The sequence below is a fragment of the Quercus robur genome, chromosome 11 (genome assembly GCF_932294415.1).
Source record: "Quercus robur chromosome 11, dhQueRobu3.1, whole genome shotgun sequence".
NCBI classification, from domain to species: domain Eukaryota; kingdom Viridiplantae; phylum Streptophyta; class Magnoliopsida; order Fagales; family Fagaceae; genus Quercus; species Quercus robur.
This window is the reverse complement of record NC_065544.1, coordinates 30,703,646-30,730,982: the sequence shown is the minus strand read 5'-3', so window position 1 is coordinate 30,730,982 and position 27,337 is coordinate 30,703,646. Positions and strand designations below refer to the sequence as shown.

At 33.1% G+C, this 27,337-nt stretch overlaps 1 protein-coding gene and 1 pseudogene across 1 annotated transcript; both read right to left on the bottom strand.

Moving 5' to 3' along the window:
- Positions 1-2,017: 2,017 nt before the first annotated feature.
- LOC126706360 (serine carboxypeptidase-like 18) lies at positions 2,018-9,030 on the bottom strand. The gene is made up of 14 exons (XM_050405779.1): positions 8,810-9,030; positions 8,569-8,705; positions 7,146-7,222; positions 6,905-7,027; positions 4,133-4,235; positions 4,012-4,049; positions 3,794-3,895; positions 3,592-3,672; positions 3,339-3,491; positions 3,135-3,206; positions 2,835-2,959; positions 2,565-2,678; positions 2,421-2,475; positions 2,018-2,329 (listed from the first exon to the last, which is right to left on the bottom strand). The coding sequence occupies exons 1-14, from the start codon at positions 8,941-8,943 to the stop codon at positions 2,246-2,248; spliced, it is 1,398 nt and encodes a 465-aa protein (XP_050261736.1). The 5' UTR covers positions 8,944-9,030; the 3' UTR covers positions 2,018-2,245.
- Positions 9,031-10,914: 1,884 nt separating this feature from the next.
- On the bottom strand, positions 10,915-26,228 carry LOC126704946 (serine carboxypeptidase-like 13; annotated as a pseudogene).
- Between the last annotated feature and the right edge of the window lie 1,109 nt (positions 26,229-27,337).

Below are 27,337 nucleotides of genomic sequence, written 5' to 3'. Positions count from 1 at the left end.
CTCGCTTACTTCTTTCTCAAAAAAAAAAAAATAATAAACTCTGGTTGTAAAAAATAAATAATATATTTTATTCTCTACTTTAATTTTCTCTCTGCTTAAATAAAAAAATATTCCTCTCTTTCTCTCTCTTCTCTCTTCCTCTTGCCCACCGTTTCTTTCATCCCTCATTGCTGTCATCTCTCCCATCCATCTTAGCTAAGTCTGTCTCAGTGGTGATGGCAGCGGTGAAGGCGACGGCAGAGGCTTGAAGACTGAAGGCCACAGTGACGGCGGCTTGAAGATTGGTTGTTCTGGGTTTTGCTCGCTTGGGTATTGGATTTAGATAGATGCTTCTATGCTTGTTCTAGGTTATTCTGGGTTTTGAAAACCGATGCTTGAAGATTGGTTGTTTTGGGTTGGTTTAGAACCGATGCTCTAAGATTGGTTGTTCTGGGTTTCGAACTGATGCTTCGCTGCTATTGCTCCGCCGCCGCCGCCGCTCAACCCAGCACTCTAACCCCCCTACCCATTTTTCCCTTCACACTTTCTCTCTCGCGAACCCAGATTTGCTCTCTCTTTTTCAACCGAAACCAGCCAAGACAAAGAAAAATAAAAAACAACAAAAATCCATAACAATATCCATGAACCCAAATTTGCTAACAATATCCATCAGCTCCTACGAAATTGTTTTTCTTGTCTTTTATTATTATTTTTTGCTGTCTTTGGGTTTAGATTTGAGCTGTTGACATTTTTTTTTTTTGGTGTGTGTGTGTGATTTTCATTGTAAGATGTCTGGGGAGTGTGTTGATGTAGTTCGGATCAGATGTGTTTTTTTTTCATGTGGGTATTCGTAAAAATTTAGGATTTTGTGGTGTCTCGGTGGTGGTGGCGGCGGCTAGCTTTTGGTGGTTGGGTTGAGTTGAGGTGGTTGCTGGCTTTGGTGGGTTGCTGGTGGTGGTGGTGATTACCGGCCGTGGGCTTGAAGCTTGATGGACAGGGAGAGAGGAAGAGAGAGAAGTGAGTTTATATTATATTATTATTTGATGGGTAGTTTATATTATTTTGTTGAGTTGTACTTGTATTATAAAATAAAAACTAGAATATTAGGTGGATTGTTAAATAAGATGGTAAAATAGATAAAGTGATATTTGAAGGTGCAAAATAGATTCTTTTTTTGGGATTTACATCAGGTGCAATACCTAATCAATAGCTAAGATTGAAAGTTGAAAAAACAATTTTCAATATCAGCTATTGAATAAAATATATTAAAAATGAGTTAAAAATTTAGAGTTAAAAAGTAAAAAAAGTTAAAAAAATTGTGAGGGAAGTGGAGGTATTGCACATGGTGTAACACCCTAGGTATTGCACTTGATGTAATACCTAATCAATGGCTGAGATTGAAAGTTGAAAAAACAACTTTCAATCTCAGTCATTGAATAAAATATATTAAAAAGGAGTTAAAAAGTAAAAAAAGTAAAAAAAAATTGTGAGAGAAGTGGAGGTATTGCACCAGTTCCGGATGCTAATGTTCTTACAATCTAGTCTTGGGTTACATATTTAAATGTAGGACACCGGAACTGCAACTAGGATTAAAATCATTGCAATGAGTCATAGCATGGACTTGGATTGAAATTATTTACGATAAACATATTAGAAAACTTCCTCCCAAAACAATACTTGAAAGGAAAGAACTAGAGAGGATAGTAGTGGATCCATCTTTGAAAAATGTCATAGCATTCTTTTCGTTTGTACTCTGCTGGTAAGTGTCCAGCTCCCTATTCAAAATAAAACAATCCATTTAATCTAATTTTCTTTTAATTTATTGCTTGTATCGATGAAGTGAAAAATTAAGGTTCTTTTGTCTTTGACAGTTACAAAACATATAAATACTGAGAAAGTAAAACCTAGGACGATTAGGAAACATTCGAAACCCTAATTTGCACTAATTACACGATTAGGTGACAAAATACCAAAATTTATCAAAAATGGCAAAATTGAGTTAAATGCAAAATCATAAACTAATGACCTTAAAGTCACCTCAAAACAAACGGGATCTTATTCTGATTTTTGAATAAAAAGTTATTAAGGAAACAAAAATTACCATAAGTGGCAAAATCGCAGTTTTCAAAACCTAAATGGAGGAATTTGCTAATTTTAGAGGGTATCTCATGACAAAGTAACGACTATTACTCAGAAGGCCGTTTCGCTTCAACCTACCAAACATATTAGAAAACTTCCTCCCAAAACAATACTTGAAAGGAAAGAACTAGAGAGGATAGTAGTGGATCCATCTTTGAAACATGTCGTAGCATTCCTTGCGTTTGTACTCTGCTGGTGAGTGTCCAGCTCCCTATTCAAAATAAAACAATCCATTCAATCTAATTTTCTTTTAATTTATTGCTTGTATCGATGAAGTGAAAAATTAAGGTTCTTCTTCTTGCCTTTATAGTTGCGTATGTCAAGCGGTATCCGCTATTTGTATATCTCCTTGTGTACCTAAATAATTATATGCACATTATTAGCCATAAGAAAACATTAACACTGAATGAGAAAAAATGCTAATGTTGGACATCATATAAACTCACCCAGCAATCTGACCATCAACAAACCATGGTCTCCAATCAGTATCAATTGTTAGGTCTAGAGCATTTATCCATGTTTCAGTAGCAATATGTGTGACTGCCATGTCATGATCGCCACTGCAGGAGAGAATAAAATTTGTAGTTATCAAAAAACTTAGTAATTATCTGGCTCAGACAGTCTAATTAATTATGTGGCTAACAATATTTGAGTTTGGTTTATTTTAATAATTAATAATAATAAATACTTAGTGCAGTGAACTTGCTGATTGGAACCTGAAAGCTATGAGTTGCAAGCCTGAATTGGTCAGATTTTTAAGATAGGGAAGGGCATTTGTGACGTCGTAGGTGTAATCGGAGTTTAAGGTGACGTTGCATCTAAAGACTTCTTTAACTGTTCCCTGTTAAGATAAGATTAACTCATAATCCGAGTCTAGCATTGATTGTACACAAAGTAGTCACAATTCCTTTTTTACTTGTTCATGTGACAGGTTATGTCGTAAAAGAAAAAAATTTGTATCCTTAAAATTCTTGATTCATTAAAATAATTGTACTTAACTCTCAAGAATCACTTACAGGTCGAACATGAAGAGCATCTTGGACACTTTTGTAATTTAACCATATGTCCATAAGTAAATATTCAAAATTCTGCAAAAGTAAATAAATAAATAAAATTAGTTGCACTATTGTAAAGTCTTTTACACATGTGCATGAATGAGAATTTATAACTACAGCAAGAATGTGTATTTTTGTGTGTGAGAGACAGAGAGAGAGATTTACTTTGCACCAAAAGTCTGTTTTCTTAGACCATGGTAGAATGAAATTTCCAGAGTAATCTCTAAGAATTCCTTGAGCACCTTCTTTTGCTTTATTTGGTGATATGAAAGCACAACTGGGTCCCAAGATGTCTGGTTCATTTACCAGCTCTATGCACTAAATATTCATATTAACGATATCACTCATTCCTGCTGCTTATAGAGTTTACCAAAATCTATGATGTTACAATAAACATATCTGATAATCCATATCCAACCTGGGATATTGCTGCAAGTGCCTCTGTGCAGTTTGCATTTGTCGAATCGACGTAATATCCATTGCAACTAGTTTTGGCTGACTGAAATAGCATTTAACAAGAACAACTATGAAGACGATAGGTTTTGAGCCAATATGTGTAACGCAAATGAAACCCAAGAAGTTAGAATTAAGGCTTAATTTAGTTAACCTGTTTTAACTACCTCATACATTGCATCCGATATTAGAGCCATTCTGTGAGCAAATGTTACTCTTGTGCTTTCTTCGAGATCCATACTTGTATGTGGGCAACTAAGCACGAGTCCCTTGCAATTTTTTACAGAACATTTTACTCTAATGTTCATTAAAATAAAAAATGAAAGACGATTTAAAAAAGAGGAAAAAAGGAAGGCAATTCAAGTCCTATTAATAGATTGTGTACTTTGAGGTTCACATTAGGCTCAATTCCTGCTTCGTTGCCTGCAAATCAATAACAAAGAATTGGGTTTTGAGTTTGTGATTAATATTGAGTTTACCAAAGACTTGTGATCAATATAAGTTACCGTTTATGATATGTTCGGCAATTATTGGATTGACTACTCCTGCATAGGAATCGGTTCCAAGATAGACCGGATTGTTCACAAAATTTGAGTGTTCTGTCAACCACTGTGCCAGCAAAAAAATATTCATACTTATAATTCTCTAAGTAAAGGGAGGATGAAAGAGATTTAGTCATCAAAAATCAAATGTTCAAATTTCATGTTTTTGTAATTTAAAATTAAGGACCAGTTTGGTTAGAGAAGTGAAAAATTGGAAAGATAGAAAGTGGGAAAGGGATAGAAAATTGGGAGAATAGAAAATATTTAGGGTATGTTTGGTAATTGCTTTTTCTTTTTATTTTCTGTTTTCAAAAACAATTTTATATTTTTGAGACTAAAAAACTTGTTTGGCAACCTAAAATAGACAGAAAATAAAAACTGTTCTCAAAACTCAAGTCAATGAAAACAAACATTTAATTTAATGAATTTGTCTCATTTAATAAGTTAGTATTAGAGTTCAAATCCTAATAACAACATATTTTAGTATTTTCTATTTTCTATTTTTTTTCTTAAAAAAACTACCTTTTTAGTTTCAACTAACCAAACGTGTTTTTGATTTCAAAAACACAAGAAAATTGTTTTTTCTTTATATTCCCAAAAACAAGTTTTTAAAAATAGAAAACAAAAACTGTTGCTAAACATAACTTTAGTTTTCTCTCAATTATGTTTTTTGAGAAACAAACACACACACACAAGGGAGAGGGACGTGGGTTCTAATACAAAGGCACACCACAACTCCACTCAAAAGCCATGGTAACTAAAATAAACAGAAAAATGGAAAATATTTGAAAAGAAATTTACAATTATATTCATATTAAATAAAATAAAAGGTAACGCATTTTAGTATAAAAAAATTGTATAAGGTCACTCCTTTTGTATTTTTTGTTTTTTTTTAAGAGTAAAGTGAAAGGATTGTTGCATGCAGTTTTGGTATTGACGTGTGGGTATATTCCCTTATTTCATCCTCTTTCTCCCATATGTGTGTGTGTGTTTCTCAAGTAAAAAAAAAAAAAAAAAAAAGTGAAAGGATTGAAAAGAGAGAGAGAGAGAGAGAGAGAGAGAGAAGTACATAAAAGAAAAAAGACTAAAAAACAAAACCAATAAATAAATGAATAAATAAATAAACCAAAGGAAACATGGGTTTAGAAAAAGACAAAAATTAAAGAAGGAAAAAAAAAAAAAAACGAATCAAATAGGTTTAGAAAAAAAGAAAAATTAAAGGAAAGAAGGAAAAAAAAAAAAAAAAAAAGCCAAAGAATTCATGACAAATCCATGTGCACGTTGATTATATTCAAAAAAGGTTTTTATTTTTTATTTTTTATTTTTTTTCTCTTTCCTGATAAACGATTATATTCAGAAAAGTAAACCAAAATTTAAAGAAAAATGCACGTGGGCCCAAAAACAGTAGCAAGTAACGTTTTACTCCTTTATTATAGTCAAACTAGCATTTTGAGCAGATCAATAGGCATAGGCAACTTGAAATATGTTATGTTTTTGCGGGACCCGCAAACCATGAATAGAATTAAGGTAAATGCAAACTTATACTGTACTTCCAAATTTCTTAATAAATTTCCAGTTTTGAAAAGCGGTGATACCCATAATCTATTATTTGGTAGCAGATTTTTGCCCCGTGTGACGAAATCTACTTTCACTACAAAGGAGATTCTTTGCTGTGGGACCAACGTGGGACCCGCAGTGAATAAATTTAAGGCTTTAAAGCAAAGTTCTTGGATTTGAAACCCAAATTCATGCTTTAGGCTCAGTTTGGAATTTGTGTTTGAAATTTGTTTATTCGGTTAAAATTGAAATTTTTTTTTGTTGAAAATACCGTAAATATAGGTAAAAGTTAACTGAAATAGTACAGTAAAACTTATAAATAGTATCAAAAAGTATAATAAGACTCATAAATAGTAATAAAAATAAAATAAATAGTAAAATAAGTTAGCTTTTTAATCTGTAGTCAAACGCACTCTTATAGAGAGTAAAGCACATAAAAGAAAAAGACTAAAAAAAGAAAAAAGAAAAGAAGGAAGCAAGGGTTTAGAAAAAGACAAAAATTGTTTAAAAAAGAAAAAAGAAAAAAAAGACAAAAATTAAAGAAGGAAAAAAAAAAAAAAGAATCAAATAGGTTTAGAAAAAAGACAAATTAAAGGAAAGAAGAAAAAAAAAAAAAAAGCCAAAGAATTCATGACAAATCCATGTGCACGTTGATTATATTCAAAAAAGGTTTTTATTTTATCTTTTATCTTTTTTTATCTTTCCCGATAAACGATTATATTAAAAAAAAAAGTAACGTTTTACTCTTTATTATAGTCAAACTGGCATTTTGAGCAGATCAATAGGCTACTTGAAATATGTTATGTTTTGCAGGACCCGTAAACCATGGATAAGATTAAGCTAAATCTAAAATTATACTTCCAAAATACTTAATAAATTTCCAGTTTTCAAAGATGGTAATACCCATTAATCTATTATTCGGTAGCAGATTTTTGGCCCCGTGTGACGAAATCTGCTTTCACTACGAAGGAGATTCTCTGCTGTGGACCAATGTGGGACCAGCAGTGAATAAATTTAAGGCTTTAAAGCTGAGAGCTTCGCTTTAATTGAAAGTTTGAAACCCAAACTCATGCTTTAGATGATGGAGATAATTACAAAGCAATTAGATCCAATTTAAAATTACCGATAAGCATTTTAATTGACTTTATATACATAATATATATCATCAATTACACTCACATTTCTCAGAAACTGATAGGCTTGAGCTGCCAATTTTGTGTCTGATGCGTTCCAAGCTTCTGAGGTTGTTGCATATGAGAAACCAGCACCCACAGGTGCATCCAAAAATAACACATTGGCTGTCTGCAAAAGCATTAGGATTATCAATAATAATAAAAAAAGTATGACAAGGCAAAAGTGGAAAGAAAATAAAATGCAGATAATGGAAAGGAATGAAAAATTGCTGTGCAACACTTGGTACCTTTGTCCATGTGTTTGGTTCGTATAGCAGTGTCGGTAAACCCCCAGTGTAATCAGAGATATTGAATTTTAATGGGCCTACAGGCGAACATTAAAGTCATCAAGTTTGAGATTGTCTTTTAACTCTAAAACAAATTTGAGTGATGCTAAGAGTATGACAGATTTTCCTATATAAGCCTTATATATTTTATCTCACAAATGGCATAGAGGTAATTTAAAATTTTATTTATTTATTCTTATAATAGTGCTAATTATATACACTGTCACATAAATTTAGAATTATTTTGTAGTAAAATTTGTAAGAGTTGGGTTTAAATTATATCTAGTGTAATTCTAAACAATGTCAGTTACACTCATGGTTTTCAAATCTAGACCGTTTAATGAACTGGAAAAAAGAGAGGTTTAAGGTTTTTATAGTCGGGCCGAGGTTTAACCGTGGTCAAACCGTGACATGTCATTTTATTTTTAAAAAAACATATTTGGTATTTAAATTGGTGTTTATTTATTAATTTTTCATTCCTGACTAACAAGATATGTGTAGTCCAATGATTTGCATATGACTGAAGTGTGACTTATAAACAATGGTTACACCACACACTAACTATAATTTTTACAATCTTCGTTTCTTTTATAGAAAGTTCACTCTAATTCAAAAAGTAAAATCACAAGTGAGCCAAACCCTAGAACAATTTTCTACCCTGGCAAAATTTATAGAGCATTGAAGTTGATCAAATTCCTCTCTCAACCTTGGGTTCAAGTTATACCTGGTGTAACTCTAAGCAATATTACACCACTTAATATTTTTTAATTGAATGCAAATTTTGACAAATCTACTGTTAGATTATATTATCTTCATATATTTTCCATGTTTACCAAATTTTAAGGTAATCAAAGATTAATAGTCATGTCATCAATAATTTTTTAAAATTCAAGTTTTTGTAGTTTAAAATAATGCATAAAAGATGAGTTTATGAATCAAATAGTAAATAACATCTAATTGACATGAAAATTAACATGATTGTTAAGAACATATAGAACATGTAATTCAATGGTGAGATTTTCAAAATATGAATTCTATAATAAGTTATTAGGTAATGTAATATTACTTAGAGTTACATTAGGTGTAACTTGAACCTAACCCTATAGATATATATATACACCATGACAAGATTTATCCTAATCCACGAATGCATCAATTGCTAGACCCAAATTAGGGGCAAAACAAATGAACAAAGTGCATATCTCTCCAAGCTACTTCCAAATGCGTCAATAGGTGCCAAATGCGCCCAAAGATAGTGTCAAGACCAATCAAAAGAACAAATGTTACCGCTGCAACAAATTTCCAAATGCTCACTACACGAAACTTTTCAAAATTAGTGTGGGGTTAATTAGAAGCAAAGAGAAGAGGAAGAAGAAAGTCATACCAATCTGGTACAAGAATCCATTCAATGCAGAACAACCTGGGCCTCCATTGATGTAGAGCAAGAGAGGGTCAGCTCCCGGGTACCCTTCCGACTCGACGAAATAGTAGAAGAATTCCACTTCACCAACACTAATATATCTATATACAAATTCCCATCAACATCATCACCAATCAATTAACCCAAACCCAGTTTTGGTGCAAGTAGAAATTATTCAGTGCAAATAAAAGAAAGTAATGCATACCCAGTTTCAAGTTTAAAGGGCAAATAACCAGGGAAGCCAGGAAGAGTCTTGACAATCCAGTGTGAGACTGCAGTGCCAGATACAAGCAGTAGAAACAGTAAATGCAAGCATACTGAACTTGCTTCCGAAGACATTGTCAAGGTGCATGCACGTGGTTTGGTTATTAGGCTACTAGCCTCCAAAATATTATGTACAATAACTAGGCTACAAACTTACTATTAGTGAAGTCATGGTGTTAGTTGTTTGAAGTTTGAACTAAATTATAGGTATGGAAGGTGGTCACGTGAATGACCAGGGAGTCTAGCTCATGAACATTGGTTGAAATGTTGTTGAAACGTGCGCACCTAGAAAATTTTCTTTGCATCATTGATGATTGAACTATATATATATATATATATTTTTTTTGGGAGGGGGGGCCGGAGGGAGGGGGGGGGGGGGGGGGGGTGGGGGGTTAAATTATATTTTAAACCCTTTATTTAAAAAGATGGTTTCAAATTAAATTAAACCGTATATCTTTAAATGTTTTAAATTAAACCTTATAATTTCTCTAGTTTCAAATTTGAACACTAAACTTACAAAATCATATTAATTTAAATCTTGGACGTTTTGGAATTGATTGGAGGTTTAAATTGACGATTTAAAAACTTCTAGGGACATTATATATACTTATATAAAACTAGCCTCGTCACATGTGCTTTGCGTGTGTGATGAGGTTTTTTTTTTTTGGGGGGGGTCTAGTGTCTTATTTATTTATTAATTTATTATTATTTTTTAAATTTTTTGCATAAGTTTGTTTTGAAGATACGGATTAATAGGAGAATGCCCTATTTTATAGGCATTTTATGTGGAATTGGAGATATATTTTTATCGGACCGTCCTCAAGTTCTTTTCCCATTAAACGTAAGGTTTAGGGGTATTTCTAAACCATAAAAAAAATCGAGTCTAAAGAGAGTAATCCTTTTATAAATAGTATAGACAATTTTGAATCGAGGGATTTACTATTGAACTGAAATTAATTAATTAATATAGAGCAACATAAATAATGAATTTTGTATGAATCAAAAACTAAAATGATATTTATCTTTCATTATTGTTTAGTCTTGAATTACATATTTAAATGTTGGAGACCAAGACTGCAACATGGATTAACATCATTGCAATGAGTCGCTATGTGAACTCAGATTGAAATCATTTAAGGCACACTTGGTACATTAAATGAAGATTATGAAAGGAATGATAATCCTTATTGTAGAGTCTATATTTTTCGATTGACAGCCATAAACAAACATAACATTTTATAACATAGTTTAATTTGTCTAGTTGATTAGTGTTGAATTAAACCTTGGAACAAGACAAATCAAGTTTAGAACAATTGAAGAATCAAGAATGCAAAAAATAAAGTGCTAGAATACTGCATTTCAACTATAGGCTTGAAAGGTTGAAAGTCACTTACTTCAACCAATTGAACTGCATGTCTTGTCTAATCAGGACTCGAGTAGAATGAAATTTCAACTTCTTTTTTCAGCCGTTTCATCTAGGGTTTTGATGGATCTTATGTATATATGAATACAAACCCTAGAGCATGTTCTTTAAGACACAAGAGGGTAGTGTTATGTACATAAGTTTGGAGTTTTTCCAAATCCTTTTAAAGCTACAACTAGAGACTACATGCAAACATTGGATCCAATTTTTTAGTAAAGTTGATGCAGTCAGTTAACCATAGTTGTTGATCAAATATTTTAGCAAAAATCTCGAAGTCGTGAACACTGGAGTTCATGTGCAACAACCCATAATAGAAGAGTCCGTGAATTCAAAACTTCATGCAGTCACACCAATAAGTACTACATGAGGTAGCAGTAGATTTAAGGTTAAGTTTGTGGTTAAAAGTTCATTAATCTTGTGACATCTGGGACCTAAAACCCTAACACTTATTACTAAGAATAAAATATGCTTTGACATTCCTCCAAAAGCAATAATGTAGGACACCGGAACTGCAACTAGGATTAAAATCATTACAATGAGTCACAGCATGGACTTGGATTGAAATTATTTACGATAAACATATTAGAAAACTTCCTCCCAAAACAATACTTGAAAGGAAAGAACTAGAGAGGATAGTAGTGAATCCATCTATGGAACATGTCATAACATTCCTTGCGTTTGTACTCTGTTGGAGAGTGTCCAGCTCCCTACACAAATTTAAAAGAATTAATTTTATTTTAATTAATTGCTTGCATAAATAAAAGAAAATTTTTTGATGAAGTAAAAAATTATGGTTCTTTTTCTTGCCTTTATAGTTGCATATGTTAAGTGATATCCGCTATTTGTATATTTCCTTGTGTACCTAGAGAATAATATACACATTATTAACAACAAGAAAACAACAATAACAATAAAGCCTTAGTTGCAAGTGGGAAAAAGAAAATGGAAGGAAACAAAATGCTTATGTTCGATATCATATCTTATATATAAACTCACCCTGCAACCTGGCCATCAACAAACCATGGTCTCCATTCAGTATCAATTGTCAAATCTAGAGAATTTATCCATTGTTCAACAGCAATATGTGTGACAGACATGTCGTGATCGCCACAGCAAGAGTAAAATTGTAGATATGAATATAATTATTAATTATCTGGCACATACAATTTAAATTGCTGTAATTTAATTATGTAACTAATTCTTATATTTCAGTTTGGTTTTATATTAGTAATAGCTTAAGTAATAATTAATACAAATAAATACTTAGTGTAGTGATCTTGTAGATTGGAACCTGAAAACCAGGATTTGCAAGCCTGAATTGGTCAGATTTTTATTATAGGGAATTGCATCTTTGACATTGTAGGAGTACTCCCAGATCAAGGTGATGTTGCATCTAAAGACTCCTTTTGACTGTTCCCTGTAGAGATAACTCACAATAAAAGCAGCGTAGCGCCCATCAGCTTTTCATTGATGGTACTTAAAATATTCACAATTTCTTTTTTAATTGTTGATGGGAATGTTATTTTGTAAAAGAAAATTTGTCCTTAAACTTCTTGTTTGTCATTGTATTGAACTATCAAGAATTACTTATTTAGCACCCATTTGCTTTTCATTGATAGTATACTATAAATATTCTCAATTTCTTTTTTAATTGTTGATGTGAATGTTTATTTTGTAAAAGAAAAGATTTGTGTCCTTAAACTTGTTGTTTGTCATTGTACTGTACTATCAAGAATTACTTACCGGTCGAACATGAAGAGCATCTTGGACACTTTTATAATTTATCCATATGTCAAAGAGAATATAATCAAAATTCTGCAAAAATAAAGTGACCAATAAATAAATGAATAAAATTAGCTCCACTATTGTAATTGTACAGTCTTACATTTATAACAAGTGGATGAATGAGCATTTATAAGTTATAACAAGTGCAAGACTGTTGCTTTATCTACACACACACACACAAAAACTGTAAGAATGTGAGAGTGAGAATTTTACTTTGCACCAAAAGTCACCGTTCCTAGACCATGGTAGGATGAAATTTCTTGAGTTTTCATTAAGAAATCCTTAAGCACCTTCTTTTGGTTTTGGTGATATGAACGCACAATTAGGACCCAAGATATCTGCTTCATTTACTTGCTCTGTGCACTAAATATTCAGATTAACGATCACTCAATATTGGTGCCCATATAATTGACCAAAATCTATGATGTTATAATAAACATAAGTGATACTCTATCCAACCTGGGATATTGCTGCAACTGCCTTGGTGCAGTTTGCATTGTTGAATCGATGTAATTCCCATTGCAACTAGTTTTGGCTGACTGAAATAGCACTTAACAAGAACAACTATGAAGATGATAGCCAAAATGTGAAACGTAAATGAAACCCAATTAGCTTGTTTTAGTTACTGATCAAAACCTGTCTTAACTTGTTAGCAAATAAAATAAATAAAATCTGGTCTTAACTACCTTATACATTGCATCTGATATTAGAGCCATTCGGTGCACAAATATTACTCTTGTGTTATCTAACTATGAAGCACGGGTGCGTTTCGAGACTCGGGTGCGAGTGCGGGACTCGGCAATTAAAAAATTATTAAAAATATTTTTATTTATATTTTCTATTTATTTTTACTATTAAAATATTCTTTAAAAACACTTTTTTTTTTTTTTTGAGAAACTTAAAAAACACATTTGATTCACAAAACAAAGAAAGAAGAAGGCAAAAAACACAAAACAAAAAAGAAAATACAAAACAAAAAAGAAATGTCCTACCCTCTCACCTAATCATGCCATATAAGATCATGCACTGTACCCATCTCAACCAACGCGTGTACATCAAGGTAAAATGACCAAAACAGCCACATGACTTTGGGTGCAACTAGGGGGTCCAATAGAATACAAAACAAAGGGCATTTTGGGGGTAATCAAAGTCTTTTTATATTGCAGCTCTTTGTCATGGGCCAACAGAGTAGCAGTTGTGCTGTGTTGTTGTGGGTAGTGGGTTCCTGTGGTGTTGATGAAATATGGCTCTCTCTGAATTCAGTTGTGGGTTTCAAGTTTCAACTCAACGATAAGGCTTAGGTTTCAATTTTTAGACAATTAATGCTTACGTTTCAGGTTTTTGCTAGTGAAATGCATGATTGAAGGCCGATTTCGGCCTGTTTCGGCCGTTTCGGTCATCAGCCGATATGACCTGATATGGCCCGATTCTGGCCGAATCAGCTTGGTTAGGCGCAAATCGAAGCCAAGTCGGTGCGAATCGCAGAGAGAGAGAGAGAGAGAGAGAGAGAGAGAGAGAGAGAGAGAGAGAGAGAGAGAGAGCTCAGATGCGGCACCAACGCGCCAGCAACTGCATCGGGCCGCGTCGGACTCGGGTGCGGCACCCTCCCAGCCGCATCCATGCTTTCTAGGTTATCTTCGAGATCTGAATTTGTATATGGGCATCCAAGTGAGAGTCCTTTGCATTATTTTGAAGAACTTTATATTCTAATATTCATCAAAATACCAAATAAAAGGGATTTATATAAAAAAAAAAAAAAAAAGAGTAATTCAAGTCCAATAATTTGATTGTGTACTTGCTTCATTGCCTGCAACTCAATAAAAAAGAATCAGGTTTGAAGATTGTGATTAATATTGAGTTTACTAGAGACTTGATTCAGTGAGGTAAGCTCTATTAGATGCTTTTGATCTTTATAAGTTACCATTTATAATATCTTGGCTAGAATTGGAGTGACCACTCCTTGACATGAGTCGCTCCCAAGATAGACCGGATTGTTCACAAAATCTGAGTGTTCGATCAACCACTGTATCATGAATAAACACATCACGAGTTAATAAAAATATGCTTGCCTTCCATGGAACTAATTTTAGCAATTCGGTTTTAAAAAATTACACTTGGTTTCCACTTAATTTTAAAGGCCATAAAAAAATTTGTAGATCTAAAATTTTAAATAAAATTAACAAGTCTAAAAAAATTAGCTTAATAACAAAAATTAGCAATAGTAAAGCTAAAAAAATAAAACTCAATCAACAAATTTTATTCAAACCAAACAACCTATTCCTTTAAAAAAATTTAAACAAAATAATTTTGCTCTTACCTAGTAGCAAACACAAGCATCAAAGACACACGGCGAGTTTCCTTTTTCATAAATGATTGCATTGTAATGTATTAAGAAACAATAATTTGCTTATTTACTTTTTGTTTATACTTCTGCCCCCCTAACTTGAAGTTTTGCCTCCATCTTTGCTCCTCTGAGCATTAGCATAGACTCAATATTAAAAAACTATAGAACACTTCATTTTTGAAATCAAATTCTTGCTAAATTCATCTCAAATCCCAAGCACCAAACTTAATAGTTCTACTAAATTGCAAATTATACTCCTAAACTTTGTAATAATTTCAATTTCGCCCCTTGAATTTTCAAAATTTTGATCCACTCTCCTAAAGTTAGGTCTTGTTTGGATTTGCTCTCTTCCATCGATACACTATGTCTGGCCTTTCATTAAAGGGTCATGCTAATGAGTACCCTTAGGGAAATGGTTAACAATCCATTTTAGGAAAGTTTTGACACCACTTTTATGGAAAATGAAAAAATCTATCAAAATATTAATTGCATTTTTTTTTTCCCATAAAAACTTTCTTTAAATGAATTGTTAATCATTACCCTAAAGGCATCCGTTAACATTTCCCTTCATTAAATGTCTTTGTAATTGATTTGGTTTTGCACCCTTTATGTTTGGGGCTATTTTGATTAACTTTGAACTCTAATGGATAGTTAGGCACGGTGCATTGGCAGAAGTAAGTAAATCCAAACAATACCTAGCATTATGGGAGTAGATCAAAATTTTGGAACTTTATAAGGTAAAATCAAAATTACTCCAATTAAATGGTTTAGGTGGAAGAGCAAGAGCATCATCATACAATAGTCGAACACTATTTAGATGAATGGTGCTAACAAAGCCATTATATCTAATTAAATGTAACAATTAGGCATTTTAATTGGCTCTCACCATCAATTACACTCACATTTCTCAAGAACTCATAGGCTTGTGCAGCTACTTTTGTGTCAATTGCGCTCCAAGCTTTCGAGATTGTTGCATAGGAGAAGCCACCACCCAGTGGCGACATCATGTTGGTCCCAGTGTGTTCCCAAGAACACCTTGAACTGAAAATATATATATATATATATATATATATAATAATTAAAATTTTTTTATTTGTTTACCCTTTAAAAAAAAAAAAAAAAGGAACACCCTCAATCAAAATTAGGAACACCCTCAAATAAACAAAAAAAAAAAAAAAATATATATATATATATATATTATTTGTTCTACTTTCAACCAGCAAAAAAAAAAAAAAAAAAAAAAAATGTAACAAAGCAACCCACCAGGAAAAAAAGCCCAACATCAATTGATAAAGCAAACCCAATCTAAAGAAAAAAACAAGGTAAAACAAACCCAATAGATTACAGTAGCAAACCCATGGATTCTCAAAAAAAAAAAAAAAAACCAAATCCTAATATACTGAAATCAGATTCTCAGAAACTAACGGACGGCGCTTGAAAGAAAGAAAGAAACCTAACCTAAAGTCTAAAGAAAAAAACCTAACCCATAAACCTAATATACTAAGCTCTAGAACACCAGAACCAACATATCACTGGATCGAAGAAGGAGATCGCCAGATTAGAGAAAGGAGATCGGAGATCGGATTGGTCTTCCTCGCCTCGATGTGCTACCCAAGCCCCGATAGCCCTACCCCTCAGCCTAAGGCCTCCCTGTTCCCTCAACCTCAAGGTATTTCATCTCAGTCTCAGTCTCTCTCTCTTCATCTCAAACTTCTGTCCCTCAGTCTCTCTCTCTCTTCATTTCAGTTTCTCTTTGTTAATATTTACCCTGTTTTGTTTTTGGCTTTATCCGGTTTTGGTGTTTTTTTTTTTTTTTTTTTTGGCTGAATTATCCGATGTTGGTGTGATTATTAATTGTCTTTTAGTGTTGGTGTTGGTGTCTTTTGGTGAGATACAATAAATTGGCTTTATCTAATTGGCTCTAGTCTTGTGATTGGGGCCATGGGGCATTGGGGTAGGGTAGTGCAAGTGTGCTAGTGCTAGTGCAAGTGTGCAACTAATAATTAATAAATATGACTGTGTGCTATGTGCTAGTTGATTAGTTCAACTAATGGTCATAAAATATATAATGAATCACGCCTTTTTAGACTTAGACTTAAGCTATACAGCCTATATATTTTTGGCTTGCACAATTTATTGACTTTTTTTTTTTTTTTTTGTTAAGTAGTAGTGTGATATTCCAAGTATCAAACAATCATTGTAATTAGTTGAACTAATTAATTTTGTTTGTTTGGGATATTAATTAACCAATAATTAATTGGAGAAAGCAACTAATAAACAATAATTAATAATTTAATTAACCAATATATTATAAAAGACAAATAAATTATATTATATTAGGCTAAATAATAATTAATAATTTTATAATTAATGAAACAACAATATAACAAATTATGGTTTATAAAAGACAAACAAATTAATGAAACAACTAAACAGCAATACATTTGGGAAAAATTCCTAGAGCCCCCACTAGAAAAAATTATGCTTTTTAAGGAACACCCTGAGAAAAATTCTTGGATTCGCCACTGCCACCACCCATAGGCAGATCTAAAAATAACACATTGGTTGTCTGCAAAAGCATTATGATTATCACTTTAAGCAAGATTCGAAGGAAAATGTGTCTAGAATAATGGAAATTAATGAGAAATCGTAGAAGTACTAAATTGTGTACCTTTGTCCATGTGTTTGGTTCATAAATCAGTGTTGGTAATGGGCCTACGAGTGAACATGGAAGTTGAATGAAAATTTTCTAGAATATCATTGAAAATAAACAATAAAATTGGGGGAAAAAATAGAAAAATTACATTTAGGTAAAATACTAATAAATATATGTATATATATATATATTTTTTTTTTTTTTTTGAAACTATTGTATACAAGTTTTAATAATTTATATCTGCTTATAGTATCATGAAAGCTCTCTTTTGTTAGTTGGAATTGAAAATCTGAAGTATGTTAAAAATTAATAGAATATGCCTTTTTGAAGAGAGAGAGGTATTGGTCAATCCTTTGTCAAAGTTTGTTAAACTTTGTCAAATTGTGTTGCCTTCTAGGGCTTGGAGCAATTTGATACTAATGCTTATCCCTCCATTTGATTATGGCAAACAGTTTTATATTACTTTCAAAACAAAAGATCGCGCATGTTACTTGAGAAAAGAAATGTGATTTAAGGTGTTTTAACCTAGCTCCTGGGTTACATAAAATAACTTTGAAAATTTTTGGCAGCATTTAAATGGGGTGACGAAAACAGCACAATTTATCGGGACGCCAAAAGTCATTAAATGAGATATGAAGTTAAAGATCTATTCATGGATTCTAGTTAGTTTAACTCGTAAAGTTTTTGATCTTGAATAAGAGATTTGGAGCGCCTACACCAATAACTGATTGGTATCTTGGTATAATGATAAAAGACTATTATCAAAAGCGGACACCATATAACTCTCTTAAAAAAAAGGTTAAAGACCTATGACCTATCAATCATTTAGCTATTATCATTTATCACCAAAAAATTTAGAATAAAATTAAATATTATATAAGTTCGTGAGTAAATCATATTTTTATTAGGGTAAGACTTAGGTACAGTACTTAGATGCTATTCCTTAAATTTCTCTCTTAAGATTCTGCAATGTGGATTTTTTCTCATGGAATTGAAGTGTGTTTTTTAGTTAAGTAACCATATGGCTGAATCTTAAAAGGGAAACCTAATGAACAACACCTAAGGTATTATACCTAAATTTTGTCATTTTTATTATATACAATATAATAAAAATTCTATCTTAAACATTGTTTTGATAAATGGAATTTGTTTTTTCAATTTTTATTATCCCCTCTCCTTTTTTTTTTTTTTCCTTATGTCATGAGAGGCGGGCACTCTAAGTCAAAGGAGTTAATAGCATTCCGGAAGCCATTTTAGTTTAGTCAGAGAAACGAAATATTTCAACACCAGTTAATACTGATGTATTGTTTCGGGATTATCGCTATTTATATTTATATTTATATATATACACACACATGTTGGTAAAAGTCAAAACCCACACAATTTATTAAATATTTTCATAGATTTATAAAATATTTTTATTCTTAAGTTTTAGTTAAAAAGTTAATTTTTTAAAATTCATTATACCTTTATATTAATAATACAAACCTTTTTTAGATGACACATGGTAGTAGATTTTATTTATTTATTATTACTAAAATTATAAATCCATTAGACATTAATATTATTTTGGTGTACTCTATGGTACGTGTACCATAGTTGAAGGTTTTTTTTTTTTTTTTTTTTTTTTAAGTTTTTTTTTTAAAAAAAGGTTTAAGTTTGAATTGATCTTCACGTTAGTGGGTGTCAGACACACAAAATAATAAAGCAAAATATAAAATTATTTTATTCAAAATTTGAAGTTGGAACTTGAAACTTTGGAAGAAGTAATGTTGGGTCAAGCATAGAGAACAAAACCAAAATAAACTTAAAAGCCAAGCTTGAACAAAACTAAAGAAAGAGGTTTTTGGCCTTCTGGGTCTTATCGAAGAAGAAGAGGGAGGAGATCGGCAACATGGGAGTCCAATAGGGAAAATATTGGCCATATTTACTGGTGATAAGGGTAATTCTTGAGGTCTAGGGGATGGACCTATTGTATCTGACAACTTTGCTAACGCACCTGTAAATGATTCCATAAAGCTGACGGTCCATCCCAAGGATGACGAGTGCGCTTCAAGATCATCTATGCATAGACGAGACGACCAGAAGGCATAGACGGAATGAGAAGTTGACGGGTCTAGCATGTCTTTTACTTGGGTTCCATGTATGAGTATACCTTGCGCTCCACGATAAACCCTAATCAAGAACACTCCTATAAGGAAAGGATTCCACAAAATACGTGAATTAAAGAGAATCTCTCCCACAAGGAAACATCTTCTTAGTCAAGGAACGAGTGTCAACCCTAGGCTACTATAAAAACCCCAATACCCTCACAAACCAAGGTACGCATAATTTTCCCCCAACTCTGGCAATCTAGGGTTGCAAAAGTTCTCTAACTTGACCTTCGGAGGGTATTTGGCCGGTATCACACCAGTGCTCTCTATAAGGTCTTCTTTTTTTTTCTTTTTTGTGTTACTTAGGTGTCGTTTCGAGCACACGAGGACCGTGTGATTCACTAGTGGTTTTTGGCTTCATCAGCTGGCCAGTATGGTATGGTATTGAATTCCTTGCTCTAAGTCCCCCCACCCCCCCCCCCCTCTCAAAAAAAAAAAGGGTCGCCATAGTTGCCAAATCCCAAGAATTTCTAAAAAGGTTTCATTATATACATTTTTATAATTTCAATAATCTACAATAAATTTTTGTTTTAATGAGTAATAAATTAATTTTGGGTCTTATAATTTGGTTCCACTACTTGTCTTAAAGTATGTACTTTAAGCTATTTTATCATGTGAAATTCAAAGATAATTTCACTAATTTATTTCACATTATTTTATAATCTTTAATAATATATATTTATTACACTTTCCTTATCATGTGTGATTTCTTCAAGAATCTTTCTGGATTCTTGGCACATGTAATTTACTGAAAATTCACTCACTAGTCAGTGTAGTCAATACAATAAAGTATGAAATTAGTGTAAGGTTATTTAGATGCAAAGAGAAACGGAAGAAGAATGTCATACCAATCTGGTACAAAAATCCATTCAAACTAGAACAACCAGGGCCTCCGTTGATGTAGAGCAAGAGAGGATTAGCTCCCAGGTTCCCTTCCGATTTCACAAAATAGTAGAAGAATTCCCCTTCACCAGCACTAATGTATCTATGATAGGCCAAGAATGTATTGACCCCTTTGGTAACTTATCAAATTAATTAGCCAAGTGAAATTAATTAGATTCAATTACATGCAATAAGCATGGTAGTATAAACAAATCACAAACTAAGTTATATGCAGTGGAAAATAAATTTGACACAAGTGATTTGTTTATGAATGGAGAAAACCACTAAAGCAAAACTCAACCAGGTGAATTTAAGGTCACCACTCCTGAGAATCCACTATTATCAAAACAAACGGTTACAAGTAAAAGGAATCCCGGTATTTAATACCAACCTACTGTTGAAGCTTACCCCAATACTCAATTGGATTTGTAATGTAGTGGTAATCTCTCCTTTTAATGCATGGCTCCCAGTACATGATTAACCAATAATGCACGGATTCCAATAACATACCAACTTGAGGAAGATGTTGGCTGCAAAGTTTTTTAGTTCATCCAACAATGAAGATCAAGAAGCTCCTTGGTTACAAAACCCTTGGCGCATAGACGCAATAGCTTCTATAGAGAGGAAGATGAACTAGGGCTAATTGTCTCCGGTCACAATATGCATGTATAATCACTTTGCATCAAGTTGCATTACCTTGCATCCCTTTGATGACCCTTAAAATAATCCTTATATATGTCTAGGATTATGAGAAAAGAAACCCTACACAAAGACACATGGATATGCGTGAAATCAGATCTGGAAATATGAATTTCGTAATTCTTGATAAATATAGCTTCTGTCGAGTTGCTGTCAAGCATCAACATTAAACCTTGGTAGATATGATATGTCGAGCTATTTGTCGAGCTTTAATGAACAGTTCTTCTTCACTTGTTTCTAGGACAGATTTGCATGGCTTCATTACTAAACTTGAACTTTTGTTTCTTGACGTACTAAACTCATCCTAGATCTATCCAATTACAAGTAAAATGTGTTTTGTCAAAAGATTAGCCAATTTACATAACATATGTTTCTAACAAGTCTCACATATGTCCTAAAAATCTCCCCCTTTGGAAATTTATGAGAAAATCTCAACAACCAAATGAATTATGAGAGAAGTCTTAAAGCACTAAACTCATAACCACTTGTTGAATACAATAAAATCTAACCCTAACACAAACTCTTGAAAAATTTTGTAAGAAGAGAGTTCATGGCATGGTAGATTTTCATAACCTGACTTTCTAAAACACTTTAAACAAAGCTCATCAAAGCATCTTAGTGTGAAACAGAAATAAAAGATTGCATACATAAAGAAACATGTGTATAAAGATAGAAAAGAAACAAGACATAAAGAGATAAGTGAAAAACAACATACATCATCATATATATATCATATATGAAAATAAATACAATGTATGTCATAAAAAATGGTCACAAGACCGGTGTACAAAAGGATAATATAACTAAAGAAAAGTACATAAAATCCTCACTACATCCCTCAAAAAAAAAAAAAAAAAAAAAAAATAGACACTCCCCTTAATAAAAAATGACATATACTAACTCTTCCCTTAACAACAAGACTACTCTCATCATCCAAAACTTCTCCCTCTTTTTGTCATGAATGACAGAGGGTAAGTCACTGAGAGGTTATCATCTCCTTATCATTGGAAGAACTAGCATCCTTATCCTCATCATCATCATTAGCACCATCATCGCTGTCCTCATCTACTGAACCCTCGAGAGAAAGAGAGGGAGAAATGACAAAACCATCGAGGCAAGCCTATCGTCATGCAATATGACCAACACGGGTGTTCACCTGACACGACTCATCACTAATAGTGGCAAGGCGAGCATCCATTCTCTTAAGCTACGCCATGATGGCCTCGAAATTCACACCACCACTTGAAGAAGAAGGACTGGAGATGGAAGGAATGGTGGAGGCTAAAGGATAAGTCGTCTTCGTCCTTGGCCGCTTCTTGATAGTGTAGTAGGGAGAATCAAGAATAGAGATTAAAAAAAAAGGGCAAAAAATTCGCGTGAAAGTCGAAGGAAAAATGAGCTTATCATGGGTCACCATATCTTGATAAACATCATTGATGGAAGTGATGAAGTAAGTGGGGAAGTCAATAGAAAGATCCTCTAAGAGGGACAACAAAATTCGAGCACAAGGCTCTGTGATAGAGTTATAATGAGACAATGGAGTAAGAACAAATGTCATCATCATATTAAGGAATCTCAGACCTTTTGCAAAGCCTGAGCATGAGGTGTTTTGATGCTCACCCTATACAGAAGGTGTCTCACAGAAATGAGACAGAAGCTCATCTTTGGACATAGTCCTTAGACCCTGACAACTAGGGTAATCAGGATGCAATACCCTCGGGACATGTAGTATCTTAGATATAAGATCTAGAGTGACTACGATATATGTACCTCTGAATGTCGTGGCAAACTGAGGTACAGAGGTATCGATACCATTTATATTGGAGTAAAACTCCTATATAAACATGATAGGGCACCTCAAGGGTATCTCACAAAGAGATTCCCATCCCCGAGTCCAAATGACACTGGGTAGAGGAGTGTGGGAAAAGTCCGACAGAATGATATGGCTCTTCGGATGAACGCCACGTCTCTGAAAGTTCTCAAGGAAGTCCTACTGGGCCTTCCCATCACGAAACCGAATGTGAAGAAGGGGTGTAGGATCAGAAGAAGAAGACCCAAAACTAGGAGGGTTCCAAGCCGAAGTAGATTTGCACTTAGGTGCTGTGTGCAATCTATCTGAGAGAGAAAGAGGGAGAAAGAGAGAAAACACATCACCAACAGAACAAAAAAGAAAGAAAAGAGAGAATACATATGCATGAACATGTGACATGTAAAAATAAATACATTATGGATAAAACCCAATCCAAACCTACCAACGCACATTTCAACATAATCAAACACACATCTAAATTCATGAAACATTGTTAAACTGCAAATGAAATGCAATGCATGATCATATATCATTAAATACACAAAGCCCAACCCAAAAATTTCAAAAAAAACTAAAAAACCCCAAAAATTTTCAAAAACCACAAAAACCTAGGTCTAAAATGCAAGAATGCATGAAATGAGGGTTTAAGAACACTTACCAAAGAATTAAGGCTTGATCTAGGCCGAAAAACATGTGGCTAGAGAGATAGGATTGAAAGAGAAGTGTTTGGAATGAGAGAGAAGGATCTTCTATCGAGAGAGAAATGAGAAAAAGAAAACTGGATTGCGCCTCAGCTATATATAGAAAAATGCACCTCGATGGATTGAGGAGCTATTGAGATCTGTTGAGCATTAAATCTCGATAGAAATGAAATTGTTGAGCTGTTGTCGAGGATCTATCAATGGCAAAAGTACCTTAATGGATTGAAAAGCTATCGAGAATCTATCGGCCAGACAAAAAATTTCTCGATGGATTGAGAAGCTATTGAGAGAAATTCCAGAAAGCTCGATGGATCAAAATTGCGCTAACTTCTATTGACAAAGGAAGTCCAAAGGGCTCGATAGATAAGAATCTATCGAGGATCTGTCGAGAAGCTGTTGAGCTTGAAGAAAATGAGTTTTTCAAAGAGTGGAAAAACACATAGAAATGAATGCAACACACAAACTACTCAACCATAGATCCAATCAACATGTTAAGCTCTCTCAAAAACATCTCTCAACAAAAAAATGCAAAGCATTCATGATCCAAAATACACACATACATTAAACAAGTCTGACCAATTTTATATTGCAAAAAAAAAAAAAAGTTGTGACAATTTAGTGAGTATACATTAACACATGTATTCCTTGTGATGGCCAAATCACATTGTACCTGCATATATATCAAAAGTAGCAAAAAATTTACATGTTGTGTGTGAAAACATAACAAGAGTGCATAAGTGTCTCATATTATGATGATTTGATATATGAGAAAAACACATACACTCACACACAATCATAACTGCTTGATAGGAACTATCACCTTTGGAGTACATCCTATAACTCCCACATCTCCTAGAAACATGCTTGCAACCATATTTAAAAGCATTTTGATTCTTTTTGCTTTTGATTTCTTTGCATATTCTTTTTCTTTTTGAGCATATCATGTATGGACATATAAGAGAGAGAAAAGAAATACCAAATTATGTTAAGCCACAAACATCACAATTTTACTATGTCGAAGCACACAGATGTTATACATGATTGGCGGGATTCAGTGGTGAGATAGTTATTTATGCATTTCTCTTAGGAATTTTTAGTTCTTCCTATTAAAAAGAGTGATATGAGTGTTAAGTATAAGAGATTACTTAATCGTACTCATCACAAACATGAGCCATAAAGCTCACTTGCTTAGTTGTACATTTAGATGCTCATCTAAGCTACAAAAGATATAAGGTTTAGAAAACTTTGTTTCAATGGCCATCTAAGGTACACAAGTACCAATGAACACAAACACACACACTGTTTTTGTATTTTTCTGGTTTTTCAATTTTCATTTTTTTTTTATGAAAAAAAAAAAATAAAGCAAAACTGAAAACAAACAAACAAAAACATGTTAAACACAACAAAGTATAAAACTAGGCTAACTCAAAACAAGAAAGCAAAACTTGTTGGACCGTGAGTTGTGCCATTCCACCTCAAAACCAATTGGTGATGAGTAAGACACACTTAAATCTTTTATGTCATTCAACATCACACCATGTTGGCCTATTTTTAGAGTGATTGTAGAGAGTCAAATTGTGGCCCCTTAACAATCTCTCCCGCACAATGACACTCCTGTGACCCGAACTCGTGACATTGGCTTTGATACCACTTCATAGGTTAAGAATGTATGGACCCCTTTAGTAACTTAATCAAACTAATTAGCCAAGTGAAATTAATTAGATTTAATTACATGTAATAAGCATGGTAGCACAAACAAATCACCAACTAAGTTAAATGTAGCGGAAAATAAATTTGACACAGGTGATTTGTTTACTAATGAGGAAAACCACCGAGGCAAAACCTCAACGAGTGAATTTAAGGTCACCACTCCTGAGAATCTACTATTATTAAAACAAGCAGCTACAATTAAAAGGAATCCTAGTACCTAATACCAACCTACAGTTGAACTCTTACCCCAATACCCAGTTGGACTTGTAATGTAGTAGCAATCTCTCCTTTCAATGCACGACTCCTAGTATGTGACTAACCAATGATGTACAGATCCCAGTATGTGACTAACACAATAACTTGAGGAAAATGTTGACTGCAAAGTTCTTTAATTCATCTAACAATGAAGATTAAAAGACTCATTGGTTACAAAACCCTTGGGGCAAAGACGCAGTAGCTTCTATAGAGAGAAAGATGAATTAGGGCTAATTGTCTCCGGTCATAATATGCATGTATAATCACTTTGCATCAAGTTGCATCACCTTGCATCCCTTTGATGGCCCTTAAAATAATCTTTATATATGTCTAGGGTTGTGAGAAAAGAAACCCTTCACAAATACACATGGATATGTGTGAAATCAGATCTGGAAATCTGAATTTCGTAATTCTCGATAGATACAGCTTCTATTGAGCTGCTGCCGAGCATTAGCATAAAACCTCGATAGATATGATCTGTCGAGCTATCTGTTTAGCTTTAATAAAAAACACTTCTTCACTTGTTTCTTGGACAAATTTGCATGGTTTCAATACTAAACTTGAACTCTTGTTTCTTGAAATACTAAATCCATCATAGATTTACCCAATTACAAGTAAAGTGTGTTTTGTCAAAGAATTAGCCAATTTATATAACATATGTTTCTTACAAGTCTCACATATGTCCTAATAATCAATATACAAATTCCCATCAACACCATCACCAATCAATTAACCTATTCTCTATAAAATCTTTAGAAAATAAATTAAGATATATAGTCTTTACTGTAGAAACTAATAGCGCATACCCAATTTCAAGTTTAAAGGGCAATTCACCAGGGAAGCCAAGAAGAGTCTTGACAATCCAGTGTGAGACTGCCTAGTCCCTGATACAAGTAGTAGAAGCAGCAAATACAAGCATACTGAACTTGATTTGGAAGACATTAATGTAAAGGTGCTTATGGTTTGGTTATTAATTAGCCCCTAAAATATTTACCAATATTACTAGGTTTCAAACTTACTAGTTAAGCTATGCGCATGCAGTTAGTTGTTTGATACTAAAATGTAGGTATAGAAGGTTAGGTGAATGATCAAACCCAACAAAAAATGTCTTAATTTATAGATTAAGACATTTATAGAACATGTCATAACATTCCTTGCGCTTGTACTGTGTTGGTGAGTGTCCAGCACTCTACAAAAATTTAAAAGAATTCACGTAATTTAATTTTCTTTAATTAATTTCTTGCAACAATAAGCCTACGTTTGGATAGAGGTGAAAAGTGTTTTTAGTTGCGTTGTGCGTCTTTCAGTGGGTCCTGTGTACTATTCACGGGACTTGCAAGTACTTTATTCAACAAAAAAACTTTAAAATTGGATCCCACAGAACTATTTACACATTTAAAAATTATTTTGCTACAGTGTTTTCAGTTTTCAGTAATAAACGGTATCCAAACAGACACTAAATCATTTGTTTTTTTAATGAAGTGAAAAATAAAGGTTTTTTTCTTGCCTTCACAGTTGCGTATGTCAAGCAGTATCCGTGATTTGTATATTTCCTTGTGTACCTAGAGAATAACATGCACATTATTAGCTATAAGGAAACAACAACTATAATAAACTCTTAGTTACGAGGGAATAAAAATGAAAGGAAACAAAATGCTTATGATAAATATCATATCTTAAAAACTCACCCTGCAACCTGACCATCAACAAACCATGGTCAGCAGTCTGTATCAATTGTCAGGTCTAGAGAATTTATCCATTGTTCAATGGCAAAATGTGGGACAGTCATGTCATGATCGCCACTGCAGGAGAGAGTAATATTTGTAATAAAAAATCTAAGTAATTATCTAGTACAGAATTCTGCTGTAAATATGTGGCCTATATATTCCCATATTTGAGTATGGTTTATATCAGTAATAGTGTAATTAATAATTGATACAAATAAATACTTAGTGCAGTGATCTTGCAGATTGGTACCTGAAAACCAAGATTTGCAAGCCTGAGCTGGTCAAATTTTTATAATAGGGAAACGCATCTTTGACATTGTAGGT